General features: G+C 44.4%; 1 protein-coding gene across 1 annotated transcript in view; it reads right to left on the bottom strand.

Annotated features, from left to right (window-relative positions):
* Positions 1-25002, bottom strand: part of npc1 (Niemann-Pick disease, type C1) — a 42842-nt gene that overhangs the window by 8953 nt on the left and 8887 nt on the right. Inside the window, exons 5-20 of the mRNA XM_078397969.1 lie at positions 24095-24262; positions 20005-20254; positions 18943-19022; positions 17172-17542; positions 16162-16388; positions 14435-14535; positions 11771-11873; positions 11460-11649; positions 9686-9868; positions 8460-8574; positions 6996-7123; positions 6323-6457; positions 5155-5244; positions 4878-5068; positions 2023-2138; positions 390-519 (exon numbers count right to left, since the gene is read on the bottom strand). Of these exons, the coding sequence (XP_078254095.1) occupies positions 390-519; positions 2023-2138; positions 4878-5068; positions 5155-5244; positions 6323-6457; positions 6996-7123; positions 8460-8574; positions 9686-9868; positions 11460-11649; positions 11771-11873; positions 14435-14535; positions 16162-16388; positions 17172-17542; positions 18943-19022; positions 20005-20254; positions 24095-24262 (2578 nt within the window). The remainder of the gene's footprint in view (positions 1-389; positions 520-2022; positions 2139-4877; positions 5069-5154; positions 5245-6322; positions 6458-6995; positions 7124-8459; positions 8575-9685; positions 9869-11459; positions 11650-11770; positions 11874-14434; positions 14536-16161; positions 16389-17171; positions 17543-18942; positions 19023-20004; positions 20255-24094; positions 24263-25002) is intronic.

Genomic DNA, 25002 nt, shown 5'->3' on the forward strand with positions numbered 1-25002 from the left:
GGCACTGTTAGTCAGCAGTACGACCCGTTGTGCCAACCTTTTTTCCACTGGTTGGGCAGAAATTTGGAATCAGCGTCAGTGTAGAAGCACTTACAACAGGCACCTCAAGGTCAGTTTAAGATGACACCACACAGGCAACCCCAGGATGTTTACCAACTCCCTGTCTGAAGGGTCCCGACCCAAAACGTTGCCTATTCGTGTTCTCTAGAGGTGCTACCTGATTTGCTGCATTACTCTAGCATTTTGTTCTATGCATATTTACAAACTCACTCAACATTAACCTGGGGCACAGGCACTGGTAAGGGAACAAGTCGTGAAATTCAAGTCTAAAGGATGTTAGGTAGTGACTTGGGACAAAAGATGCTTTTCTTCTGAAGGTTATTCCTTACCCTTTGCCACACTTAGGGTTGGGATTGTCAGACAGGAACATGGGAAGGAAGAACATGAAGTCTTCACCATAGGGCCTCTGCTTCCCCTCTTGAGTCAGCGGGCGGCAGCGGACACACGCTGGATTGCGAACTAGAAGGGAATAGAGCTGTAGTCAATCCTTCAACAAGTGCCAGGTAGCATAACTCACGCAGTATCAGTCAAACACCCACAGGAAGGACATAGTCCACAGACAACCTTAGAGCACTGGATTTTATCCAAACTGCTGTACTTGCTGATGTAGTCTCGACCCAAAAAGTCATCTATTCTTTTCTCCAGAGATATTGCTTGGCCCGCTGAGTTACTCCAGCATTGTGTGTCTATCTTCAGTGGAAACCAGCATCTGCAGTTCCTTCTCACACATCTTTTCTGCTATATTTTTGTCCCAGCACAGGGAAGTACTGGGACACAGTCATAGAGCCTGAGTTATACAGCACAGAAAAACAGCCGTCGGCCCAATTTGCTGATTTATTTTTAGATTTAGAGATACAGAGCGGAAACAGGCCCTTTGGCCCACTGGGTTCGCGTCGCCCAGCGATCCCCGCACATTAACACTATCCTACACACACACTGGGGACAATTTTTTTTTAACATATGCCCAGCCAATTAACCTACATACCTGTACGTCTTTGGAGTGTGGGAGGAAACCGAAGATCTCGGAGAAGACCCACGCAGGTCACGGGGAGAACGTACAAACTCCGTACAGACGGCGCCCGTAGTCAGGATCGAACCCGAGTCTCCAGCGCTGCGTTCGCTGTAAGGCAGCAACTCTACCGTGCTGCCACCGTGTCAACCGATGTTGACCAAGATGCCCCATATCCCTCCAAACAGGGGCAGCAGATCCACCAGCTACTCTGCTGCCATCCTGGAACTTTCTGGCTGGATTCTGCTGGTGTGCAAGGCACACAAGGGCAGGAAATGTTACATGGAGGGCAGGACTGCCAGGAACTGGCACAAACCAAACGCTGGCAGGGTTGCATTTGCAGCTACAGGCACGTGGCTCTCCAATTTAATTTCTTAACATTGAACACTATATCACATGAACAGACCCTTCGGCCCACAATTAAACTAATCTCCTCTGCCTGCACATGATCCATGTCCCTCCAATCCCTGCATATATCTGCCTCCACACAAGGGACAATTTACAGAAGCCATTTAACCTACAAACCTGCATGTCTTTTGTGTGGGAGTAAACCGGAGCACCCGGAGGAAACCCACACAGGGAGGACGTGCAAACTCCGTACAGGCAGCAACTGTCGTCAGGATTAAACCCCTGGGTCTATGGCGCTATAAGGCAGCAACTCTACCTACGCGCCAATCCTATCATTCTCCCTTTGCGTTCTCCTCCCACCACCCAATTCATACTGCATGGCCAAGGTTTGACAAGTCACTACTGTTTAGAAGGTGGGAATGTCACTTGAAATTACGGGACAAAAGTTTTCCCCTCCAATGTTAGGAAGTCACAATCATCTGGACATTTTCTGGCTGCGGTCAGTGCAAGACCAACTTTCTGAATGACCCCACTTCACAGGGTGAGAGTGGGGTCACTAGTTTACCTTAACCCGGGTGGAGAGCTGGATCCCCACACTGCTTTACCTGTTGCGTTGCAGAAGGTCTCCGTGTTGTTGTAGACTCTGCAGCAGGTTGACTGGGGCTTCACCCAGTCAAAGTAATCGTCAATCCAGGAGGATGGCGGGAAACCCACTCTTGTGCTGAGGGAGATGCAAAGGGAAAGGTTTCAGAACCAGTTAAACCACTGGCAAAACCAATGTTTACAAAACCAAGGGGGCAGAAATCTAGGCAAGTAGACGGGAGGGGTTAGAGGAACATCAGTTGAAAAAAAGATGGAAAACTTTACATTGAGAAATTGTTCAAGTAAATAAAAAGCAGTTAACCTGCAGAACAGACCAAGGACAGGGTGCATGTCAAAGCAGTCTGCACAAAGGTGACTTCTACACTACAAACTCAAACACCACAAATTAGTTATAGAGCCATCGTCATACATCGTGGAAACAGGCCATGTGGCCTAACTTGCCCACACCAACCAACATGTTCCACCTACACTAGTCCCACCTGCCTGCATTCAGCCCATATCCCTCTCAACCTGTCCTATCCATGTACCTGTCTAACAGTTTCTTAAACATTGGGAAAGTCCCTGCCTTAACTACCTCCTCTGGCAGCTCGTTCCATACACCCACCATCCTTTGAGAGAAAAAGTTACCCCTCAGATTCCTATTAAATCTTTCCCCCTTCGCTTTAAAGCTATGTGCCCTGGTTCTCAATTTCCCTACATGAGGCAAGAAACTTTATGCCTACCCGATCTATTCCTCTCATGATTTTATACGTTTCTATAAGATAACTCCTCATCCTCCTGCACTGCAAGGAATAGAGTCCCAGCCTGTTCAACCTCCCCCATGTCACAGACCCTTGAATCCTGGCAACATCCTTATAAATCTTCTGTCCTTTCCAACGTGACAACATCTTTCTTGTAACATGGCGCTCAGAAATGAACACAATACTCAAAACGCAGCCACACCAATGTCTTATTTCACTGCAACATGACCTCCTTATTTCCATATTTATGTTGAAGAGGTCTTCAAGACCGTGGCATAGGAGCAGAATTAGGTCATTTGGCTCCAAGCCACTAATCGATTATGGCTGATCTATCTATCCCTCTCAACCCCATTCTCTTGCCTTTTTCCTGTAACCTTCGACAGCCTTACTCATCAAGAACCTATCTCAGCTTTAAAAATATCTAATGACTTGGCCACTACAGCCATCTGTGGCAATGAATTTCACAGATTCACCTCCTTCTGGCTAACGAAACTTCTCCTCACCTCCATTTTAAAGGCATGTCCTTTTATTCTGAGGCTATGACCTCTGGTTCTAGATTTTCCCACTAGTGGAAACACCCTCTCCAAATTCACTCTATCCACGCTTTTTCTTCCCCTTCACATGGAACCTTGAACCAAGGTAGGTTTGACTTCCATCCCACCCATGTATCTGTCCAAAGGCCTTTAAAGCATGTAATTGACCCACTTCTGGTAGTTTGTTCCACCTGCCCACCACCCCTTGGAAATTTGCCCCTCCCCCCCCCACTCCCTAAACCATGCTCTCCAGTTCTAGACTTCTTATCCTGGGAAAGATCACATTTCCACCCAGTGATCCTAAATGTTATAAACCTTCAAAGCCACCCCTCAGCCTCCTTTGCTTTAGGGGAAGCAGTCCCATGTATCCTTGCATTTCAAGCCTTCCAATTTAAGAATGGAATCACAGCAGAAACTGGTCTCGTGGCCCAACTCACCTATGCTGACCAAGATGCCTACTGAAGCTAGTGCCATTTGTCTGTGTTTGGCCTATTTCCCCCTAAACCGTTACAATCCATGTACTGTCCAAGTGTCTTTTAACTGTTATACCTCAACTACCTCTGGCAGCTTGTTCTAAATACCCACCGCCCTCTGGAAAAAAGTTGTCTTTCAGATGCCCTTTAAACTTTTCCTTTCATTTTAAACACATGCCCTTTAGTTCTCAATTCCCCTGCCTTTGGTCCTGGAAACATTCCCGCAAATCTTTTCTGCACCTTCTCTAGCTTAATCACATCCTTCCTGTGGCAGTGAACCAGATCTGCACACAATACTTTAAAACTGGTCTAACCATAGTTTTCTACAACTGTAGAACTCTTGCACTCAATGCCTTGGCCAATTATGAAATGGTTTCCCTATCCACAAAAGCTGCCAGACCCTGTTCATTCAGCTTTTCTGCTCCAATTCCAATATTTGGAATTTATTTTCTGTAGTTTACAGAACACAAGATAAACCATTTTGTCACCAAGAGTCCAGAGTGTTTTATTGTCCAATGTCCCAAAAGAGAACAATGAAATTCTTGCAGCAGCACAACAGAACGTAAACATAGTACTCTGTAACAATATAATAAATGAAAAAAGTTGTATTTAGTTTAGCGATACAGCATGGAAACAGGCACTTCAGCCCACCGAGTCCATGCCAACCAGTGAATCTTACACACTAACCTCACATACTAGGTACAATTTACAATAATACTAAGCCAATTAACCTACAAACCTGTACGTCTTTGAAGTGTGGAAGGAAACCAGAGATCCCGGAGAAAACCCACACAGGTCTCAGTGGGAACATCATATAGACAAGCACCCATAGTCAGGATCAAACCTAGGTCTCCGACACTGTACGACAGCAACCACGGCATGGTGGTGTAGCAGTAGAGTTGCTGTCTTAGTGCCAGAGACCCGGGTTCAATCCTGACTACTGGTGCTTGTCTGTACATTATTTATATATACAAAAAAATCTCATTTATTATATTGTTTAGAGTACAATATTTGCATATTCTGTTGTGCTGCTGCAAGAAATATATATATATATATATATATACACACACACACATGCATGGATGTATATACGGTAGTTGTTTAGACTCACTAGTTGCTAAGGAGAGCTGCATTGTAAACTTCTTGGACGAGAGAATCATTGTTGCAGCCAACACCACCACACACTGTGTTTTGCCCTTCAGGAGAGGTGTAATTATGTCCTTCCTCTATCACAAAGTAAACGGGAGGGCCGGCATGAAAGTACTTGTTCAATGATGCAAAGTAATCCAGGAGGTAAGAGTCCTGGGGAGGGGAAATTTCACTCGATTAGATGTGTGAACCGATGTAATGAAAGGCTATCATGTGTTGCTCAGTCACTTGGTACTTACATCAGGCATCGAATAGCTCTGGTCCAACCCAATCTCAACTTTGTTTACCACTGCGATGCTGAATGACAAGACTGCAACAAATACAGATATCTAGGAGCAAAAAGTTTACACGTGGTGTCAGGCAAGAACGATGACCATCTTAAACTAGAAACTGAACAAACAGCAACTTGTAAACAGTTACAACAGAAGCCACATGATCAAGCTGAGCCCGTGATTTTCACTCTGGAATATGCAATGACGATATAAACCAATTCTTATGCATACTGAGATAATGGAAAAACTTTCCACCCTTTCCAGGCAAATCATGCAAGTGCAATCAAGCCATGTACAAATACAACAGGTAGTGCAAAAAGGTGCTGAATAGTGTTACAGCTACAGCGAGAGTGCAGATAAGGTGCAAGGGTTGCACCAAGGTAGATTAACTTCCCCTCAACTTGCTCATTGAAACATGAAAACACCTCATCTTTAATTGACAGATGATTCTGGAAGGAATTGGAGGCAGAGGGATTTAATCTCAACTGAACAGCTCATTGTCAAAGTGTTCTGACAATTAGCAAATGTTTAAGATTTCCATCGTTAGAAGGTCATGAGCATCCAGAATTGATATTTACTACATTATACACAATCAATATCTTGATCAAAAGTAAAATGCTCGAGGAACTCAGCAAGTCAGGCAGCAATGGAAAAAATAGAATAGACACTCAATTCAGTCTGAAGGGTTTAGACTTTAGAGATACAGCGCAGAAATAAGCCCATCAGCCCACCGAGTCCGTGTTGACCAATGATCAACCAGCACACCATCACTATCCTACATACTAGGAACAATTTACAATTTTACCTACAAACCTCTACTCTTTGGTGTGTTGAAAGAAATTGGAGCACCCGGAGAAAACCCATGTGGTCACAGAGAGAACGTACAAATTATGTACAGACAGCACCCATAGTCAGGATCGAACCCCGGTCGCTGGTGCTGCAAGGCAGCAACTGCTGTGGTACCCTTGGTTTTGACCAGAAACTTTGTCTATTCCCTCCACAGATCATGCCTGACCCACAGAGTTCCCCCAGCACTTTGTTTTACTCCAGGATTTGCAGCATCTCATGTCTCTACAATGATAATCTCCCCTTTGGCTCAGCGGCATTCAGTCAAAGCTCAGAACTCCGTACTTACCACAATAGGTCGCATCCAGTTATTTAATAAAAATGGAGCATAGATATATTTGAAGCATCTAAACAGCAGTTCTTCGGAATGATCTGTATCAACCTTCTGTTGTTTCACACAGCACACTATATCCATACGATTACTCTGCAAATGATAAACAAGTTCAGTGCCTCAGCAAATTGCAAACCAAGTGATGCTCAGGTAGTTAAAATAAAATGGTACAGTACAGGGATATGCCCTGCGGCCCACAATGTGTGTGCCGAACGTGCCAAGGTAAACTAATCTCATCCGTGTGCCCAAGATCCATCTCTCCATTCTCCGCATATCCATATGCCAATTAGACAGCCTCAACCACTACTATTGTATCTACCTGGCAGTGCTTTCCAGGCACCCACCGCCCTATAAAAATCATACACATCATATCTTTTAAACTTTGCCCCTCTCACCCGAAAGCTATGCCCTCTAGTCTCTGACATTTCCACCTTGGAAAATAGTTCTGACCATCTGCCCTATTAGTGCCTCTCATAATTTTATAAACTTCTATCCGTTTCCCCTCAGCCAGAGGTGTTTTTGAGAAGAGATAGATCAATAGATTCAAAGATAGAGATCAATAGCTGATCATAGACCAGTTAGGACAGCTTGGAGTTACTGCTCCATTGCCAGGTTCCAGGGATCTGCTCACCTCTTGTCGCTTGATATCCAGCCCAAAGAGACTTACAAAGCAGGATATCTGGAGCAGGAAGTCTATGAACACAGCCATTCCGGCAAAGAGGGAGAAGGTTCGGACTGCCGGCATTGTGGACATGGAACCTGGAAAGGGAACGTCAAAATATTTGAAAACTGTAAGATTTGGCTCATTTATTCTGATGTTTACGTCCCATCCCAGAACCAGATTAAATCCTGCATACAGGGAGGTTACAACGCAGGGGAACAGCGTCGGCTGTAACAAGGTTTAGAAAATCATAAAAAGCACTGGAGGGTGTCCTTACTTGGCGGGTCAGGCATCAGAGGACATGGATAGGTGGTGTTTTAGGTTAGGACCTTCTTCTCAATCTGAAACATCACCTATCCATGTCCTCAAGTGATAGACAAAAAAAATGCTGGAGTAACTCAGCAGGTCAGGCAGCATCACTGGAGAAAAGGAATAGATGACAGAATGCTGCCTGACCTGCTGAATTACTCCAGTACTTTTGTAAACCAGCATCTTCACTTCCTTGTATCTCCATTTTACAGCAATCATGCCAGTCTAATGTACGTTGTAATATCTGCCTCCACCCTCGAGTGTATTCCAACGACTCACTGCATAAAAGCATTTGTAGAGTTTTTTGCAAACCTCTTGTGATTTTTGTGCTCCTAGTCAGAGTGTGGAAGTAGGCCCATTGGCCCAACTTACCCCCACCGACCAACATATCCCACTTACACCAGCTCCATTTGCCCCACATCACTATAAACCTGTCCTATCCATGTAACAAGACATGTGCCTTGATGATTGTTGCTGCTGTGGAGTCCAGATTTAGACTTGAGACAGCACGGAAACCCACCAAGTCTGCGCCCAACAGAGATCACCCCATAAACACTAGCACAATCCTACACACTAGGGACAATTTAGCCAAAGCTAATTAATCTACAAGCATGTACGTAGAAACATAGAACATAGAAAAATAGGTGCAGGAGTAGGCCATTCAGCCCTTCGAGGCAGCACCGCCATTCAATATGATCATGGCTGATCATCTAAAATCAGTACCCCATTCCTGCTTTTTACCCCATATCCCTCGACTCCTTTAGCTCCAAGAGCTAAATCTAATGCTTTCTTGAAGTCTTTGGAGTGTGGGAGGAAACTGGAGCACCCAAAGAAAACCCAAGCGGTCACGGGGAGAGCGTACAAACTCTATACAGACAGCACCCGAGGTCAGGATCGGACCAGAGTCTCTGGCACTAAGGTAGCAACTCTACCACTGCACTACTGTGCGCCCTAAAATGTTTAGCTATAAGGCGAGGGGGGGGGGGGGGGGGGCGAAGCAAATTTAGTTTCTGGTTGCCGGGTTTCCACACTAGATTAGTTTGTATAAAGTATGCAAAAGAACAAAACCTCATGCAATTCTCCCCCTCAGGCAGCCCAGGTTAAATGCAAAAGCGCGGCACATACCCAGAAAGAACGCCACGGTCTCAGAGAAGGAGGACAGGAAGATACTTGGTGCCACCTCGCCCAGAACCCTGCCAATCTGTTGGTCAACCGACTCGTTGAGCAGCCGTTTGTCTCTCTGCAGGGAGGAGAGAAGTGTAAAAATAAACTGGAGAGTGACTATAGCAAAACATTGTTGGAGGAACTCAGCGGGTCAGCCAGCATCTCTGGAGGGAATGGGCAGACCATGTTTCAAGTCCTGTTTCAAGGACCCTTCTACAGACCGATTGGAGTAGTGGTGAGAAAACTGGAAGTTCCACTGGAACTGGAAACTGTTGGGGTGGGATAAAACCTGGCAAGTGATAGGTGGATACAGGTGAGGGGGGTGATTGGCAGGATGGGTGGAGATAGAGAGTTTGGGTCAGAACATGGTCGAGCAGCACGAATCAGAGGGGGAACAGTGAGAGTGTGTTAGAACTGTTGGAGAGAGCAGGGACAGGCCCTTTGGCCCACAATGTCAATGCTGAACATGTCAAATTATCCTCCTCTACCTGCATATGATTGAGTATGAAGCAGAGTAGGAGAAATTCAAAGTAGGGTACAAAGTGCTAGTAAGTCAGCAGGTTAGGCAGCATCTCTGGAGAAGGGTCCCAACCCAAAATGTCAGCTCTCATGTTGCTCGACCTGCTGAGCTACTCCAGCATCTATCTGTCTATTTTCTATCCACAGTTCCTTGTGTCGCCATACAAAGTAGGCAGAATTTGGGAATTTGCAGTGGAGCTCAGCAAGTTGAGCAGCATTGGGGACAGAGATTGTTGACATTTCAGATCAAGACCCTGCATCAGGACTGAATGAGAGAGGAAAGTGGTGCAAAGGAGAGGGGAGAATCAGGGGCCAGTAGATAAGTGATGGACCAAGGAGGGGTGAAGAATGATGGGCAGATGGAGCTGGGAAGTGGGTGTTGGGTGGAAGCAGGCAAGGCGAGACTCAGGTGGAGCAAGGTGGGAGGAGAGAGGTAAAGGTGGAGACACAGGCTGGAGTATGACATCAAGGAACCAAGGCTACAATTATGGAAGGTGATATCAGGAGCAATTATTGGAGAGGATAATGGCAGATGGAGCAAGATGGAGAGGGGATCTGGTGGGTGAAGTGTGTCAGTACTGGGCGGATGGAACCAAATGGGAAGGGAATGAGTGTCATAAGGAACAATCAAGTTAACAGCATGATAAGCAGAGTGATAACGTGCATACCCTGAAGGTCTGCACAATGATGAAGATATTGTCCACACCGACTGCCAGCACCAGGAAGGGAATGACTTCAATCACGATCAGAGTGATGGGGATTCCAGCAAAACTGAAGATACCGAGGGAACAGGTCACTGAGCTCAGGACTATCACAATGCCAGCTATGCCCAGAGAGATCTTGGAGTCCACCTGCAAAAGACACAAAAAGTTAGCACAGGGCAAAATGCGAAAATTTTATCAAGGTGGCTCATTTATCAATGTTATATCATCTAGAAAATGTGAACAAGATTCCTCTCATACCCTACACCCTGTGCGGAAAAGATTATTCCTCAGGTAACCCATTAAATCTTTTCCCTCGCACCATAACTCATGTTCTCTAGTTGCACCCCACCTCTTTCTCTCCTGATTTTATACGCGTCTCTCAGATCACCCCTTGGGCTCCTACGCTCCAAGGAATAACATCCTAGCCGGAACAACCTCTCCCTGTAGGAAGTAACTGCAGATGCTGGTTTACGTCGCAGCTGCGGCTTGCCTGCAGTCCGTCTGTCTTTTGTGTTTTTTGTTGTTTTTGTCTGAATTGTAGTTTAATATGATGTAGTGTTGTATGTTATGTTTGGGGGGGGGGGGGGGGGGTGTGGGTGGTGGGAGGGAACGGGAACTGTAACATTCTCTCTCCAGAACGGAGACGTGACCTTTGTTCTGTGTCGTGTCTCCGTTCCCGTTGCGGCCTACCACCGGCCATTCACCTGGGACCACCTGGGGCTCTGGTTCGCAGAGCCCGCGGCGCGGACTCACCACCTGCGGCGCTGGCTGCCTGCGGATGCTGCGGGCGCGGCTGCGACTCGTCTCCGGAGGCTCCGGCGCAGGCCGCGTGGACGTCGGAAGCCCGCAGACCCCTGGGTGGGGGCCGACATCGGGAGCTCCGGCAGCGGCAGAGGCAGCGTGTTCGCCCGCCCCGAATCGCGGGGCTTGGGTCGGCCCGTCGCGGACCTTTCACCGTCCGGCGCGGCCTGAAATAGGCCGTTGACCCTTCACCGCCCAGCGGGGGCTTCAATATCGGGAGCCCCGACCGCCCCGACGTGGCAACTCTAACAGCCTGACCGCGGGACAAGACGGCAGGGAAGAGAAAAAGACATTCTGGCCTTCCATCACAGTGAGGAGGGACTGGAGGAGACTCACTGTGATGGATGTTTCTTTTTGTTTGGTGTTAGTTGTGATTGTTTGTGTTATTGCATTTTTATTGATTAATCTTATTGGTCTTATTGTTCAACTGCGGGTAATGTTTCATTTTACTACACATTTATGTGTATGTAACAAATAAACGACTATTGACTATTGATTGACTATTGACGACAAAAACCCGAGTAACTCAGCGGGACAGGCAGCATCTCTGAAGAGAAGGAACGGGTGATGTTTGGCCCTTGTAGATCTTCTCTGCACTCTTTCCAGCTTAATGGCATCTTTCCTTTAGACAATAGACAATAGGTGCAGGAGTAGGCCATTCAGTGCGATCATGGCTGATCATTCACAATCAGTACCCCGTTCCTGCCCTCTCCCCATACCCTGGCCAAAACTGAATACAATGTTCTAAGTGTATCATCACCAACACCTTGTGCAACCGTAAAAATAATGTCCCAACTTCTACATTTAGTTCCTGGATTATAGGCCAACATGCCAAATACTTTCTTCACACCATCTACACGTGACACTACTGTCAGAGACATTGCATTATTTTCTTCCTTCCTCTTGTTAAAGTGGTGGGTATAACTGCTTCACCTACCAGGATGTTCACACAGCTCCTTATGTGCCCTAGAGCAATGGAGATGTACAAGAACATGATAATGTAGCTGATAAGAATTGTTTTGATGTCACTGTTACTTTCACGATTTATTTCATCTTCAATACTCCGTTCAGACGAGAATGAAATGCTCAAGTTGGAATTGTTACAACTTTTCAGAAAATCAACAAATCTGCAGGAGGAAGAAGCAAACAGTGTTTAGTTGTTCCAATGAATCTGCACGACAGAAAACAATACAAGTTTAACATGCTTAGAATTAAACTAGTGAACGGGTTCCATTAGGCATTACTTACACTTTCTCCCACGCCAAGACTTTGTTTAGTTTCTCAGTGTCATTGTGATAATTATTTACAGGGAATATGATCACCAGTGCTGTTGCATTGTTATAATCTTCATCTGTGGGATTTAAAGATGTCAGCATTATACAAGGAACAGGACAGAGTACTAGATTGGAGACTGCAGTCTGGGATTCACTGAAACAATTGTTTATCTTTTGACATGCCTTCTCTCCCTCCCACATATCTGCATACAAATCTGCTTACAGCACAAGCACAGGCTCCTCGGCCCACAATGTCTGTGCCAAACATGATGCCAATACCAACTTCTTATCCATATCTCTCCATACCCATGTGTCTATCCAAAGGTCTCTTAAATGTCACCATTTGTATTTGTCTCAACCACCAGTAGCATTTCAGGACTCACCGTCCTGTGTAAAAAGCTTTCCCAGCACATACATCCCTTTAAACTTTGCCCCTTTCACATTAAAGTTATGTACTTTAGTGCTTGATTTTTCTACCCTGGAAAAAAAAATGTTCTCACCATCTACCCTGTCTATGCCTTTCAATTTTATATATACTTCTAAAGGTCTCTCCCCAACCTCTGGTATTCCAGAGAAAACAATCCAGCTCTGTCCAACTCTCCTGCAGTTAATACCCTCTTATCCAGGCATCATTCTGGTAAACTACCTCTGCAACCTTTCCCAACCCTCCACCCTTAACCCTTCTTCTGTCATGAGGTGAACAGAAATGCAGGTAATACTTCAAATGTGGAGTAACCAAAGTCCGATAAAACTGTATCATAACTTCCTGACTCTTATACTCAATGCCCTGACCTGGGAAAGCATGCATACCATGTGCATTCATTACCACCATCTACTGATGTTGCCACTAACAGAGTTATGGACTTGGATCCCAAGGTACATCATTACTATTAAAGGTCACACCATAAATTGTATTTTTCCCCTCCCCTTACTTCACACTTGCTTGGATTAAAATCCATCTGCCATTCCTATAGCTGATCTCTATCCCACTGTTTACCTTGACAGCCTCCCTCACAGTCTGGGACCCCAGCAATCTTGGTTATCAACTGGATCCAAGTTCCACAGCCATCTCCAGCTTGCAATCCCTAGTCCTGGATTAAAGTCCAACATGGATAGGTCCCAAAAAGCTGCTCATCAAAGTTGGACCCAAAATGTCACAATGTCCTGCAGAGATAGTGCTTGAGCCACTGAGTTACTCCAGCATTGTCTTTCTGGATGGGTTGTGGTCCAGTTGGGGATGTGTTGTGCCACCACCATCTCACCATTTAATCTGACCTAGCTCACATTAAATGAACATTAACAGCCAGAGGGGGAAATCCAAGCACATGGAGACAACTCAACGTGGCACTCCATTCAAGTTACTGCCAGCGGAGATCAGCTCAAGTTTCCCACACCTACTTAGACTGCTTTAAACAAAATATAGCTAGTGTTACAGCATTCACAATGCAGGCGAGATAGACAATCCACAATTCAATACAGCACAGGCTCAGCAGAATTAAACTCATGGCATTTGTGGAAACAGTGAAGAATCGCTGTCTTATAACACCACAGACCCAGGATCAATCCCAACTACGGGTGCTGTCTGTAAGGAGTTTGTAAGTTCTCCCCGTGACCTGCGAGGGGTTTCTCCAGGTGCTCCGGTTTCCTCACACTTCCAAGATGTACAGTTTTGTAGGATAGCCCTAGTGTGTGTAGGATAGTGCTCTTGTATGGGGCAGACTCGGTGGGCCGAAGGGCCCATTTCCATGCTGTGTCATTAAACAAAAAAATTGGTAGCTGTCTGGTACAATACAATTGTAGCAAATTTTTAATATACAAAGTTCAAATTTTGACATTTAAGTGGATTAGGAGAAAAGAATGAATTGACTAATGGGCAGAAATCAGACAGAGTCCCTTTTTCTGGTTAAATTTGAGGAATGCTTTATCCTCAGTGACATTTCTTAAGTTACTGGTTCAATTAGACATTTAAATACTCCACCACTAGCCTTTGTCACAGAAGTGGATCTGAATTTGTGAAAGGGAAGAAAGCAGTGGAGAAAGGATTTTATCCCAAAACATTGCTCTCCATAGACACCACTCAACTTACTGACCATTTATCCATTGGGTCTGAAGGGTCCCGACCCGAAACATCACCTATCCATTCCCGCAGATGCTGCCTGACCTGCAGAGTTACTCCAGCACTGTTGTTGACCATTTACCCTAGCCTAGTTTTTTAAATTTTAGATTGGAAGTGGATTACTACTTTAAATGCAGTTAACACCAAAAATAGAAACATTGTTAATTTCATTTGGCTATGTGAACTCTAAACCAGCAGAGCAAAGTGTGAAATACAGTGGAGCTGAGGCATCAAGAGGTTAGACGATCAGAATCTTTTTCCTCAGGATGGAAAAATAAGTGAATACTAGAGGGCATTGCTTTAAGGTGAGAGGGGCAAATTTTAAAAGGAGATGTGTGGGGCATGTTTTTTTTTTTTTAAATGGAGGGATACCAGTTATGTGCAGGTGGATAAGTGATGGTCTTAGCACCATGTTAGACACAGACATTGAAGGGCATGCTCTCAGTCTGTACTGTTCTGTGTTCTAACTCATCCAATGAGACCCTTTACTTGCAAACTTAAATATGCTTTTAAATTACTTACCGTTGTACCCCCCTAAAACCAACCACGGGAAAACAGGTCCACCAAATGTCCCCAAACATGGGTCGTGAAGCATTGTTGTGTCATTAAGTGAAGCGGGAGCCCTGTAAAGCCAATTATGATAGTTTCAGATGCAATATATCGATTCTAATACTATCAAGTAAAATAGCTAAACTTTGACATTACAGTGCACCAAAGCACAAAAGCAACTTTTGCTAACTGGATTAGCAAGAGTTGCGGAGACAAGAGACTGCAGATGTTGGAATCTTGAGCACGATACAAGGAACTTTCCTTCCAAGACACACATTCCTCCACAGATGTTGCCTGACCCGCTGAGTTCCTCCAGCACTCAATGTTTTAAGTAATAGTTCCGCTTGGCCTCAGCCAGTGCTTCACACCACCATCTCCTTCCACGGGAGCTTTGTTGCACATGCTCTCATCTATAAAAAGCATTTAACTAGGTGGGAAAAAATATTGTTTAAGGGTTAAGCACAGATGCAAACAAAACAAAAAGTAGAAGGACCTATTACATGTACAAGGAACTAACTGCTGATGCTGAATTCTTGACCAAAAAGATCCCGACCCAAATGTCACCCATCCATGTCCTCCAGAGATGCAACCTGACCCACTGATTCACTGCAGCCTCTCCCCCCCCCCCCCCCCCAATCACTGTCTAGGGTTTCTGAACAAAAGGAAAATGTAAAGTCATTAATAAAAGGATTGAGATCATTCCTCCCCCTCCCACCACCACTCAGAAGGAATGTCCTGGAACTCGCTGCCTGAAAGTGCAAATTAATTGTCAAATGCGCAAATGGAAATGGGATTAGTGGGTAGGAAATAGGATGGTGATGGTGGTGGGTATGAATCAGTAGTCAAAGAAAGTGGTGGAGACAGGTACAATTACAACGTTTGCAAGTCACTTCGACAAGTACATGGATAGCAAAGGTTTGGCGGGAATTGAGACTAGTTTACTTAAGCAACTTTTTTGACGGGACTAGTTTAGTTAAGCAACTTTGTAGGCATGGACAAGTTGCCAAAGACCCATTTTATGTTGTATAGGTTATCAATTCTACAAAGCTTCTTCTCCACTTGGATCTCAAGAGGAGAAATGTACCCAGGGATAGGGAAACCAGAGGACATTGGTTTAAAGTGAGGGGGGGAGGAGAGGAGAGGGAGAAGTTTTAATAGGAACCAAGGGGCAACTTTCACCACAGATGGTGGTGGGTATATAGAACGAGATGCCAGAAGAGATAGTTGAGGCAGGTACAACAATATTCAAGGCACTTGGACAGGTACATGAATAGAAGGGTCTCAACACAAAATGTCACCTATCCATGTTCTTCAGAGATGCTGCCTGACCTGGTGAGTTACTCCAGCATTTTGTGTCCTTTTGTACATAGATAGGAACGGTTTAGAGGGGTATGGACCAAGTGTGGGCAAATGAGACTAGCTTAGATGAGACATTTGGTCGGCATGGACAACTTAAGATGAATGATCTGTTTCTGTGCTGTATGACTGACTGTGCTGTGCTGTTTCTGTGCTGTATGATAAATACTGACAGCTTGCAATTAACCAAAACAAACTGTAAGGTATCAAAGCAGATCCAGGGAACAATTAACAAATGGCACTCTGTTTAATGCCTTGAGTTTCCATTGCGGCACCCAGCGACAGTAGGAAAATAAACTCCAAACTCACCTTGGGAATTAGCTTCTATCTCAATGGTCACATACCTGGAGCAATAGAGGAAGTGGCTGTGGTAGTCAGCATACACAAACCAGTCGTCACCTACAGAATGATCAAGTACGGTGTGACTGTTCTGGAAGTAGTTGAGGACACTGAGGATGGTGCAGTTATTGTTATATGGAGACAGAGGTGTCAGGCAAATGTCCTGTAGCTGCACACTTTCATTCTTGTAAAAAGCTTCTAAATCCTGGATTGCATCCTGCAGGTCTAGCACCTAAAGTCGAAAGTTTAAACACGTCAGCAAATGGAATCTTGCCTCCAGCAGACTGTCAACTGGAGGAGCAGCAACCAGGGACAATACTCAGTGGGACATTTCTACAATAGTCGGTAGAGAAAATACCATTTGTTACACTGCCTGCTAGGTTTAGTTCAGAAGTTCATAAATTCTAGGAGCAGAATTAGGGCATTTAGCCAATCAAGTCTACTTTACCATTCAATCATGGCTGATCTATCCTTCCCTCTCAACCCCATTCTCCTCATAACCCCTGACACCTAATCGAATTTATTATTGTCATGTGTACTGAGCCACAGTGAAAAGCTTTCGAAATTAGACAATATTTCTACAATAACAAAAATATTAATCAAGTACAATAGGTAGAACAAAGGGGAAGATACAGAGTGCAGAATACAGTTCTCAGCATTGTAGTGCATCAGGACAATCTCTTCAATAGGATTGAGGTGAATAGACAGAGCAACGGGAAAGATAAAATGCTCAAAATATTCCCAGGAGATGGATGCCCATAATCACCAAGTTAAAGTCCTCATCCTTTGTCAAGCCCCACTTGACACTGGGTCACCTCTAGCTGTTGAACCTGCTTGCTAAATCTTGCGACCCAACTTTGTAGCTTTGTCAGCCACTTAGAGGAAGCTCACTGCAGATTCCCTTTGCCAATCCTTAGCTCCACCAAAACCCCAACCCCCAATTGGTTTAGTCCCTGCAACTCTTGCCACCATGCCAGGTTCATCCAAAGCAAAGCAATTTAGAAACCAGACGTACCTGGTGTAATATATCCTTGCTCAACGGTGGGCCAAAAGGCACATTCGACCCTGACGGATAAGGAGAGAACGTCGACCAGTTGGAGTGTGGGGCTGTAATAATCAGCTGCTCGGTGCGAAAGAAAGGCCCAAAGTGAGTGTCAAAATAATATTTTTCCTTGCGGGCTTGACTGGAAGGGGCAGACCAGATTTCCACGGGATCAGTGGTTATCCTCATGAACACCAAGCCCGAAGAGCAGATTGCGATGGCAATGATGGTGAAGACGATAACAGAAGCAGGGTTTCTCACGCAGAAGGACCCCCACTTTGAGAATATGTCGCGCAAGAGCTCTTCAGATTTTGCACCAAGCTGTTCACAACAGGACATCTTACCTGTAGGGCAGGACAGGAGAGGTGAACGGACTGGGAAATGATCAATGTAATCAGCATTACATCCCTGACCTCACTCCACAATGTGGTGGACATATACCCTGCTAGAACAGGCCTTTTGGCCACAATGTCTGTACGAAAAGGATAAAAAACTAATCTTCTCTGCCTGCATGTAATCTGCGTCCCTCCATATCCATGTGCCTACCTAAAACTCTAAGGGCCTCTCTGATGTCTGCTTCCACCACAACCCCTGGCAGCATATTCCAGGAACCGACTACCCTATGGATAAAAAACCTTTCCCTCCACAACTCCTTTAAACCTCTCCTCACACCTTATAACTTAAAGCCACGTCCTCTAGTAATTGACATTTCCATCCTGGGAAAGAGGTTCTGACTGTCTACCCTATCTATGCCTCAATTTTATACACTTCAAGTCTCCCTCAACCTTTGATGTTCCAGGCATCCAAGTTGTCCAACATCCTCTTATGATCAGGCAGCATTCCAGTGACTTCTAGCACCCTCAAAGCTTCCTCATTCTTCCTGTAATGGGTGACCAGAACTGCACAATATTCCAAATGCTGCCCAACCAAAGTCATATAGAGCTGCAATAGGACTTCTTGACTCTTAACTCAAGCCCTGATCCATGAAGGCAAGCACACTAAATGCCATCCATCACCTTATCTACTGACATTGCCACTGGCAGGGAGCTATGGATTTGGAGCCCAAGATCCCTCTGAAAACCTATGTTGTTAAAGCCATCACCTTTACATTTGCCCTCCCAAACTGAAACACAATAGACAATAGGTGCAGGAGTAGGCCATTCGGCCCTTCGAGCCAGCACCACCAATCAATGTGATCATGGCTGATCATTCTCAATCAGTACCCCGTTCCTGCCTTCTCCCCATACCCCCTTACTCCGCTATCCTTAAGAGCTCTCTCTAGCTCTCTCTTGAATGCATTCAGAGAATTGGCCTCCACTGCCTTCTGAGGCAGAGAATTCCACAGATTTACAACTCTGACTGAAAAAGTCTTTCCTCATCTCCGTTCTAAATGGCCTACCCCTTATTCTTAAACTGTGGCCCCTGGTTCTGGACTCCCCCAACATTGGGAACATGTTTCCAGTCTTTAACGTGTCCAACCCCTTAATAATCTTATATGTTTCGATAAGATCCCCTATCATCCTTCTAAATTCCAGTGTATACAAGCCTCGCCGCTCCAGTCTTTCAACATATGACAGTCCAGCCATTCCGGGAATTAACCTAGTAAACCTACACTGCACGCCCTCATTAAACACCTCATTAAAAAGCAATTAATATAATCAAAATGATTACTTCAAGTTACTTTAGCCACAGATTTTATTTCACAGTTCAGATTGCCAAGAAAAAAAAATCATGAACAACCTACCGAGATCATGATCAACGTTGACGGGATGGCTTGCGCTGGTATCCACAATCGGTGCATATTCAGAAACAACGTGCTGCTTCCTGAAGCAGAATGAAGAGATTCAGAAGAAGCAGACACAGAAAGAGATACTTTATGTGCTTTGCAACCAGCTCTCAGGTCTGCAGCTTGACTCAAGTCTGAAAGGTCCTGACCCAAAACTTCATTTATTCAAGTTCTCCAGAGATGCACATTGATTCAAACAGTTAGAACAAGGATGCCTATATTAGCAACACATAGATTACCATGGCTGTGTGCTCTATTAGGCAGGTGCCCACAAACATCCATTGCAGGCCAATAGAATAGGCCCTTCCTCAATTTCCATGCAGACAGAAGACAGTGGAGGTCAGGAAGAGGGGCGAGGGTGGGATCAGTTTGTAACACGGTAGTAGACTAAAGGAACTGAAGATGCTGGTTTATAAAAGAGCCAAAGTGCTAGAGATACAGTTACTAGGCAGCATTTCAGACACAAGTCTGAAAGGTCCTGACCCAAAACTTCACTTAAAGTTCTCCAGAGATGCTGCCTGACGCACCCAATTACTCCAGTACTTAGTTTTTTTTAAAAATACAGTTAGTAACTGGGTAATTGGTACCACTGATGGCAGTAAAGACAAACACTTGACATTGGTCATCGATCCCAAGATTCGCTTCTATATTTCTTAAGTTGCCATTCAACACATCGTGTCAATGCTGGCTTCAATCATTCCCATTTCCCCACATTTCCCTGCAACATTCCCCACTTTCACACAACCTCCCACCCACCTACACAAAGAAAGATTTATAGTGCTCAGTTAACCAACCAGCAGGGTTTAATTATATAGGAGGAAACCCATAGTCAGCGAGAACATCACGCAGCTCCCAAGCTCAGAGTCGAATGCAGATCTCAGGAATGTAGCTGTTTGAAACATTTTGCATGTTTTCCTCTAATGGCTTCCACAATGGAAGCACCTTTTTTTTCTATAAAGAGGTGTCATGTTTAGCTCAGATGCAAAATAGACATACATTTTCCAGCTTGAAGATCATTACCTGCAAAACCACACACCAATGACTGCTCCCCCAAAGGAAAACAGGAAGAACAGATAGAAAATCCACATTATCACTGCCATAGCGTCCAAACCAAAGATGGTCCATGGTACAGGTGGTGGTGGCAGCGCTGGCTTCGGGCCACAAACAAGGGTGCAATCCTGACAGCTGCACGGTGGTGAGCCATCGTCTAACGACTCATTGCAGCCTTTGGTTTCGTTGTTCATGGGGATCATTGCACCAACAGGAAGATCTAGGAAAAGAGTCAGAGTCATTCAGCGTGGAAACAGGCCCTTCTGCCCAACTTGCCCATGTTGGCCAACATGTCTCATCTACACTTGCCTGCATTTGGCTCATATCCCTCCAAACATGGTCCTATCCATGTACCTGTCCAAATGATTCTTAATCGTCGCAACATTACCTGCCTCAATTACCTCCTCTGGCAGCTCGCTCCATACACCCACCACCCTTAGTGTAGAAAAAGTTACCCCTCAGGTTCCCATTAAATCTCCCCCCCTCACCTTAAACCCACATCCTCTGGTTCGGATTACCCCTACTCTGGACAAACGTATCTCTGCATTTACCCCAACTATTCCTCTCATGATTTGTACACTACTAAGATCACCCCTCATCCTTCTGTTCTCCAAGGAATAAAGTCTTAGATGGCTCAACCTCTCCATCTACCTCAGGCTCTCGAGTCCTGTCGACATACTCAAATTTTCTCTGCACCCTTGCCAGCAACCTTCCTGTTGCAGGGTGACCATGATCATAAACTCATTCTACCTTCTCCCACAGCCACATTACTTCTAACATGCGGAGGCCCTTCCCATTGACGCTGCTCTCAAATACTTGCATCTCTTGCACCGTTTCACCCCTTCTGCACCTTAAGGGACTGCACCTGGTATATCCCATGTATAATGTAATTTGACCAGATAGTAAAGCTTTCCATTATATCTCAGTGCATGTGATAATAACATTTAGAGCAGCTCCTTGATTGAAGGTCAAGGTAATGGGAGCACAAAGGTTTTTTCATTGCATCTCTACCCAAGACAATAAACCAATACCATTGGGATAGATTTTTTATTAATTGATTTAATTTTCTGGGAGAACAGATTTTTCTTACGTTGAATTTTAATCAAGACATTGTATCAAATCCTCAAGCTTGGTGGATTTAAATGTTTCAGTGGTTTAGCAGATAATAGTGCAGAAAGTGCTCAGGTCAGGGCCGCATCTTTGGAAAAAGTTACACTTCATCTTTTATTTATAAGTTATGTAGAGAAATGCGAGTTATCCACTTTGGCGGCAAAAACAAGGAGGCAGATTATTATCGCAATGGTGTCAGATTAGGGAAAGGGGAAGTGCAACGAGACTTGCACACCAGTCACTGAAAGTAAGCATGCAGGTGCAACAGGCAGTGAAGAAAGCTAATGGCATGTTGGCCTTCATAACGAGAGGATTTGAGTACAGGAGTAAAGAGGTCATTGTGCAGTTGTATATGCCCCTGGTGAGACCACATCTGGGGTTTTATATGCAGTTTTGGTCTCTAATTTGAGGAAGGACATCCTTGCTATTGAGGAAGTGCAGCGTATTTTCAAGAGGTTAATCCCCAGGATGGCAGGACTGTCACACGAGGAAAGATTGGGCTTGTATTCACTGGAGTTTAGGATGAGAGGGGATCTTATAGAGACGTATAAAATTATGAAAGGACTGGACAAGCTAGATGTAGGAAAAATGTTCCCATTGTTAGGGGAGTCCAGAACCAGGGGCCAGAGTTTAAGAATAAAGGGGAGGCCATTTAATACTGAAGCGAGAAAAAAACTTTTTTACCCAGAGAGTTATGAATTTGTGGAATTCTCTGCCACAGAAGCCAGTGGAGGCCAATTTACTGGTTGAATTTAAAAGAGAGTTAGATAGAGCTCGAGGGGCTAGTGGAATCAAGGGACATGGGGAGAAGGCGGGGCACAGGTTACTGATTGTGGATGATCAGCCATGATCACAATGAATGGCGGTGCTGGCTCGAAGGACCAAATGGCCTCCTCCTGCACCTATTTTCTATTTTTTCGATCTCCTGATTATGGCAGGATTCCACTTCTGTGAACATATTCTCGTAGGAAACAGGGTTGCGAACAGTTTCCACCCAGCAGAAGATGCCTGCAGCAGGCAGCAAACCTATCCCTCAGGTCTGCAAAAAGCTTGTTTGTATATACCGGTTGTACACAAGTTGGGTATTTGTAACCTGGAAACAACCTGTAATTAGCTTAGAGTTCTAGTGCGGAAGTCGGCCCTTCAGTCCTCCGAGTCCACGCTGACCAGCGATCACCCCGTATGGTAGCACCATCCTACATACTAGGGACAATTTACAATTTTATCAAAGGCAATCAACCTACAAACCTGCGTGTCTTTGGAGTGTGGCTGCAAACCCGAGCACCCGGTGAAAATGCATAAGGTCACAGAGAAAACAAACTCCATACGGTCGGCACTCGTAGTCAGGATCAAACGCGGGTTCCTGGCACTGTACAGTAGTAACTCTACCGCTGTGCCATACAGTTTCAGCTTAATAAATCTTTAATAGATCTAATTGAAACTCAGACCCAAAGTACAGCTACCCACAGATCCTACCCAACCAGCTGAACATTTGAAGCTGCAATTTCTCTTTCGAGTGCCAGAATGCAGATATGGCACACAAGGCAGCTGTTTTATTGTTCATCTTATTTGTCTTCATGATGAACCAGTGCTGTCCATTTAGTGAAGTTGTTCCCAATGCTGTTGGAGGAGGAATTTTAGGAACTAGACAAAATGAAGGTACAGCTGTACTGCCAAGTCAGGATGGTGTTCCCAAGGGAAACTTCAGGTGAATGTGCTCCAACCCTGACCTTCAATCAAGGAGATGCTCTCAACGTATTGGCATATTATTGTCATGTGTACAGTGAAAAGCTTTGTGTGCAATCCAGTCAAATTGTATTGTACACAAGTACAATTAAGCCATACAAAAGAACAAAAGGTCGTGTAAGGAGAAAAAAATACTAGAGTGCAGAATGTGGCATTGAAGCATTACAGTTAGAGAAAAAAGTCTAACATCTGCAATAAAAGAGGTTGAAAGATCAGGGTAGGCTTGATGAATTGCTGCAAAGCTTATTAAATTACCACACAATTGAGAAAAGATCAGTCTTATGCTCTAGCCTCAAACAGAACAGACACTCAATCAATATAATCTTGGGTCTCTGCTTAGACAATACATTTCACTATCTTATCTATTCAAGATTTGTTCTTGAAACTTTTCTCCTCCTCACATGGGAGTCTGCTGAAATATGTTATTTTCCCTCATGGTAGCTTTCCAACTACTGGAATAACTCTCAATTTAGATGTTGGTCTCAAGCAGCAAAGTGCAGTTAGTTTTGTGAAAGGTATAATACATTAACTAAGTCAATACTCAAGCACCACATCATTTAACAACTTAATATTCTTTTGTTGCACCAAAAGATGACCAATCAAGATACTCAATTTGATCACAAGTTTAAATTAAAATCATTTTATTAGTTTAGAGATACATCACACCCGATGCTAATTCAAACTCAAAGTCTCAATGGGATATTCAGAGCAATCAATACTTGACATTTACTCCTGCTCATTATAATTTAACAGAGAAACATAGAAAATAGGTGTAGGAGTAGGCCATTAGGCCCTTCGAGCCACCGCCATTCAATATGATCATGGCTGATCATCCAAAATCAGTACCCGGTTCCTGCTTTCTCCCCATATCCCATGATTCCGTTAGCCCCAAGAGCTAAATCAAACTCTCTTTTGAAAACATCCAGTGAATTGGCCTCAACTACTTTCTGTGGCAGAGAATTCCCCAGATTCACAACTCTCTGGGTGAAAAAGTTTTTCCCTATCTCAGTCCGAAATGGCCTACCCCTTATTCTTGAACATCAAAGCCAATGGTTAACTATTCAATTGCAGAGTGGTTTCTGTAATTTTTCATCCAGGAAGTCTGTTGCACTGAAGAAATACTACACTGACAAGCTAGGATGAAGTCAGTGTTCAAATAACATCTTCCTACAAAGACAAAATAGTGGAAATAAATTAAGCTTACCACCAAAAATGGGAATAATGTTGAAGGGAGTCTGGGCATTCTGTGTAGTACTCATGTACTGAATCCAGTTGGTAGCATTGCAGTCCTTTGCATCTTTTCCACAAAGTAGCCCCAGAGCTTTTTCATTACTTGAAGGAGACTGAACATCTTTGCAGGCATTGTACATGGCTGAATGAAGAAATAACCATCAGCATCATCAGTACTGGCTGCTCTCAAGATAAAATATGGAATTGACAAGTTATTCATCATCTATAAAGCAACTAGGTTCTTTGACAAGTGGATTTGGGTTGTTGGCTTTACACCCACAGGGTGTGGTTTACACAGCACTACGTTTATATATCCTGTTGTGCTGCTGCAAGTAAGAATTTCATTGTTCTGTTTGGGGCATATGACAATTATTGTCTTGAAGTGGGATGGATATGTGTTGGGCAATAGATTTCACAGCCTTGAACTCCAAAATGCAAAATCCCCAAACTGACAATGATCTGACATGACAAAGATGCCACAGACCCACTATTGCTGCAACTGCAATGCTAGTAAGAGTATTTAATTTAGGAATGTGTTTAAACACATCAGTACAGATTGCAGACATGGTTTAATTAATACCCGGTGCCATTCTGCCTTGGCGATGTGGTACGAGTGTAATGGAAGAATCCTCTGGGGAAGGGCATGAACTGAGAAAGAATAGCAAAGAAGTATAAAATTATGAGAGGCATAGATAGGGTAGTCAGAACAAATTTCCACAGGGTGGAAATGTCCAAGACTCAAGGGCATAGCTTTAAGAAGAAAGGAGCAAAGTTTAAAGGAGATGTGAATGACAAGTTTTAAAACAGTGTTGGATGCCTGTAATGTACAGCCAGGGATGGTGGTGGTGACAGTGTTTAAGAGGGTTTTAGACGAGGCATATA

Source organism: Rhinoraja longicauda, chromosome 4 (assembly GCF_053455715.1).
Source record: "Rhinoraja longicauda isolate Sanriku21f chromosome 4, sRhiLon1.1, whole genome shotgun sequence".
Lineage (NCBI taxonomy): Eukaryota > Metazoa > Chordata > Chondrichthyes > Rajiformes > Arhynchobatidae > Rhinoraja > Rhinoraja longicauda.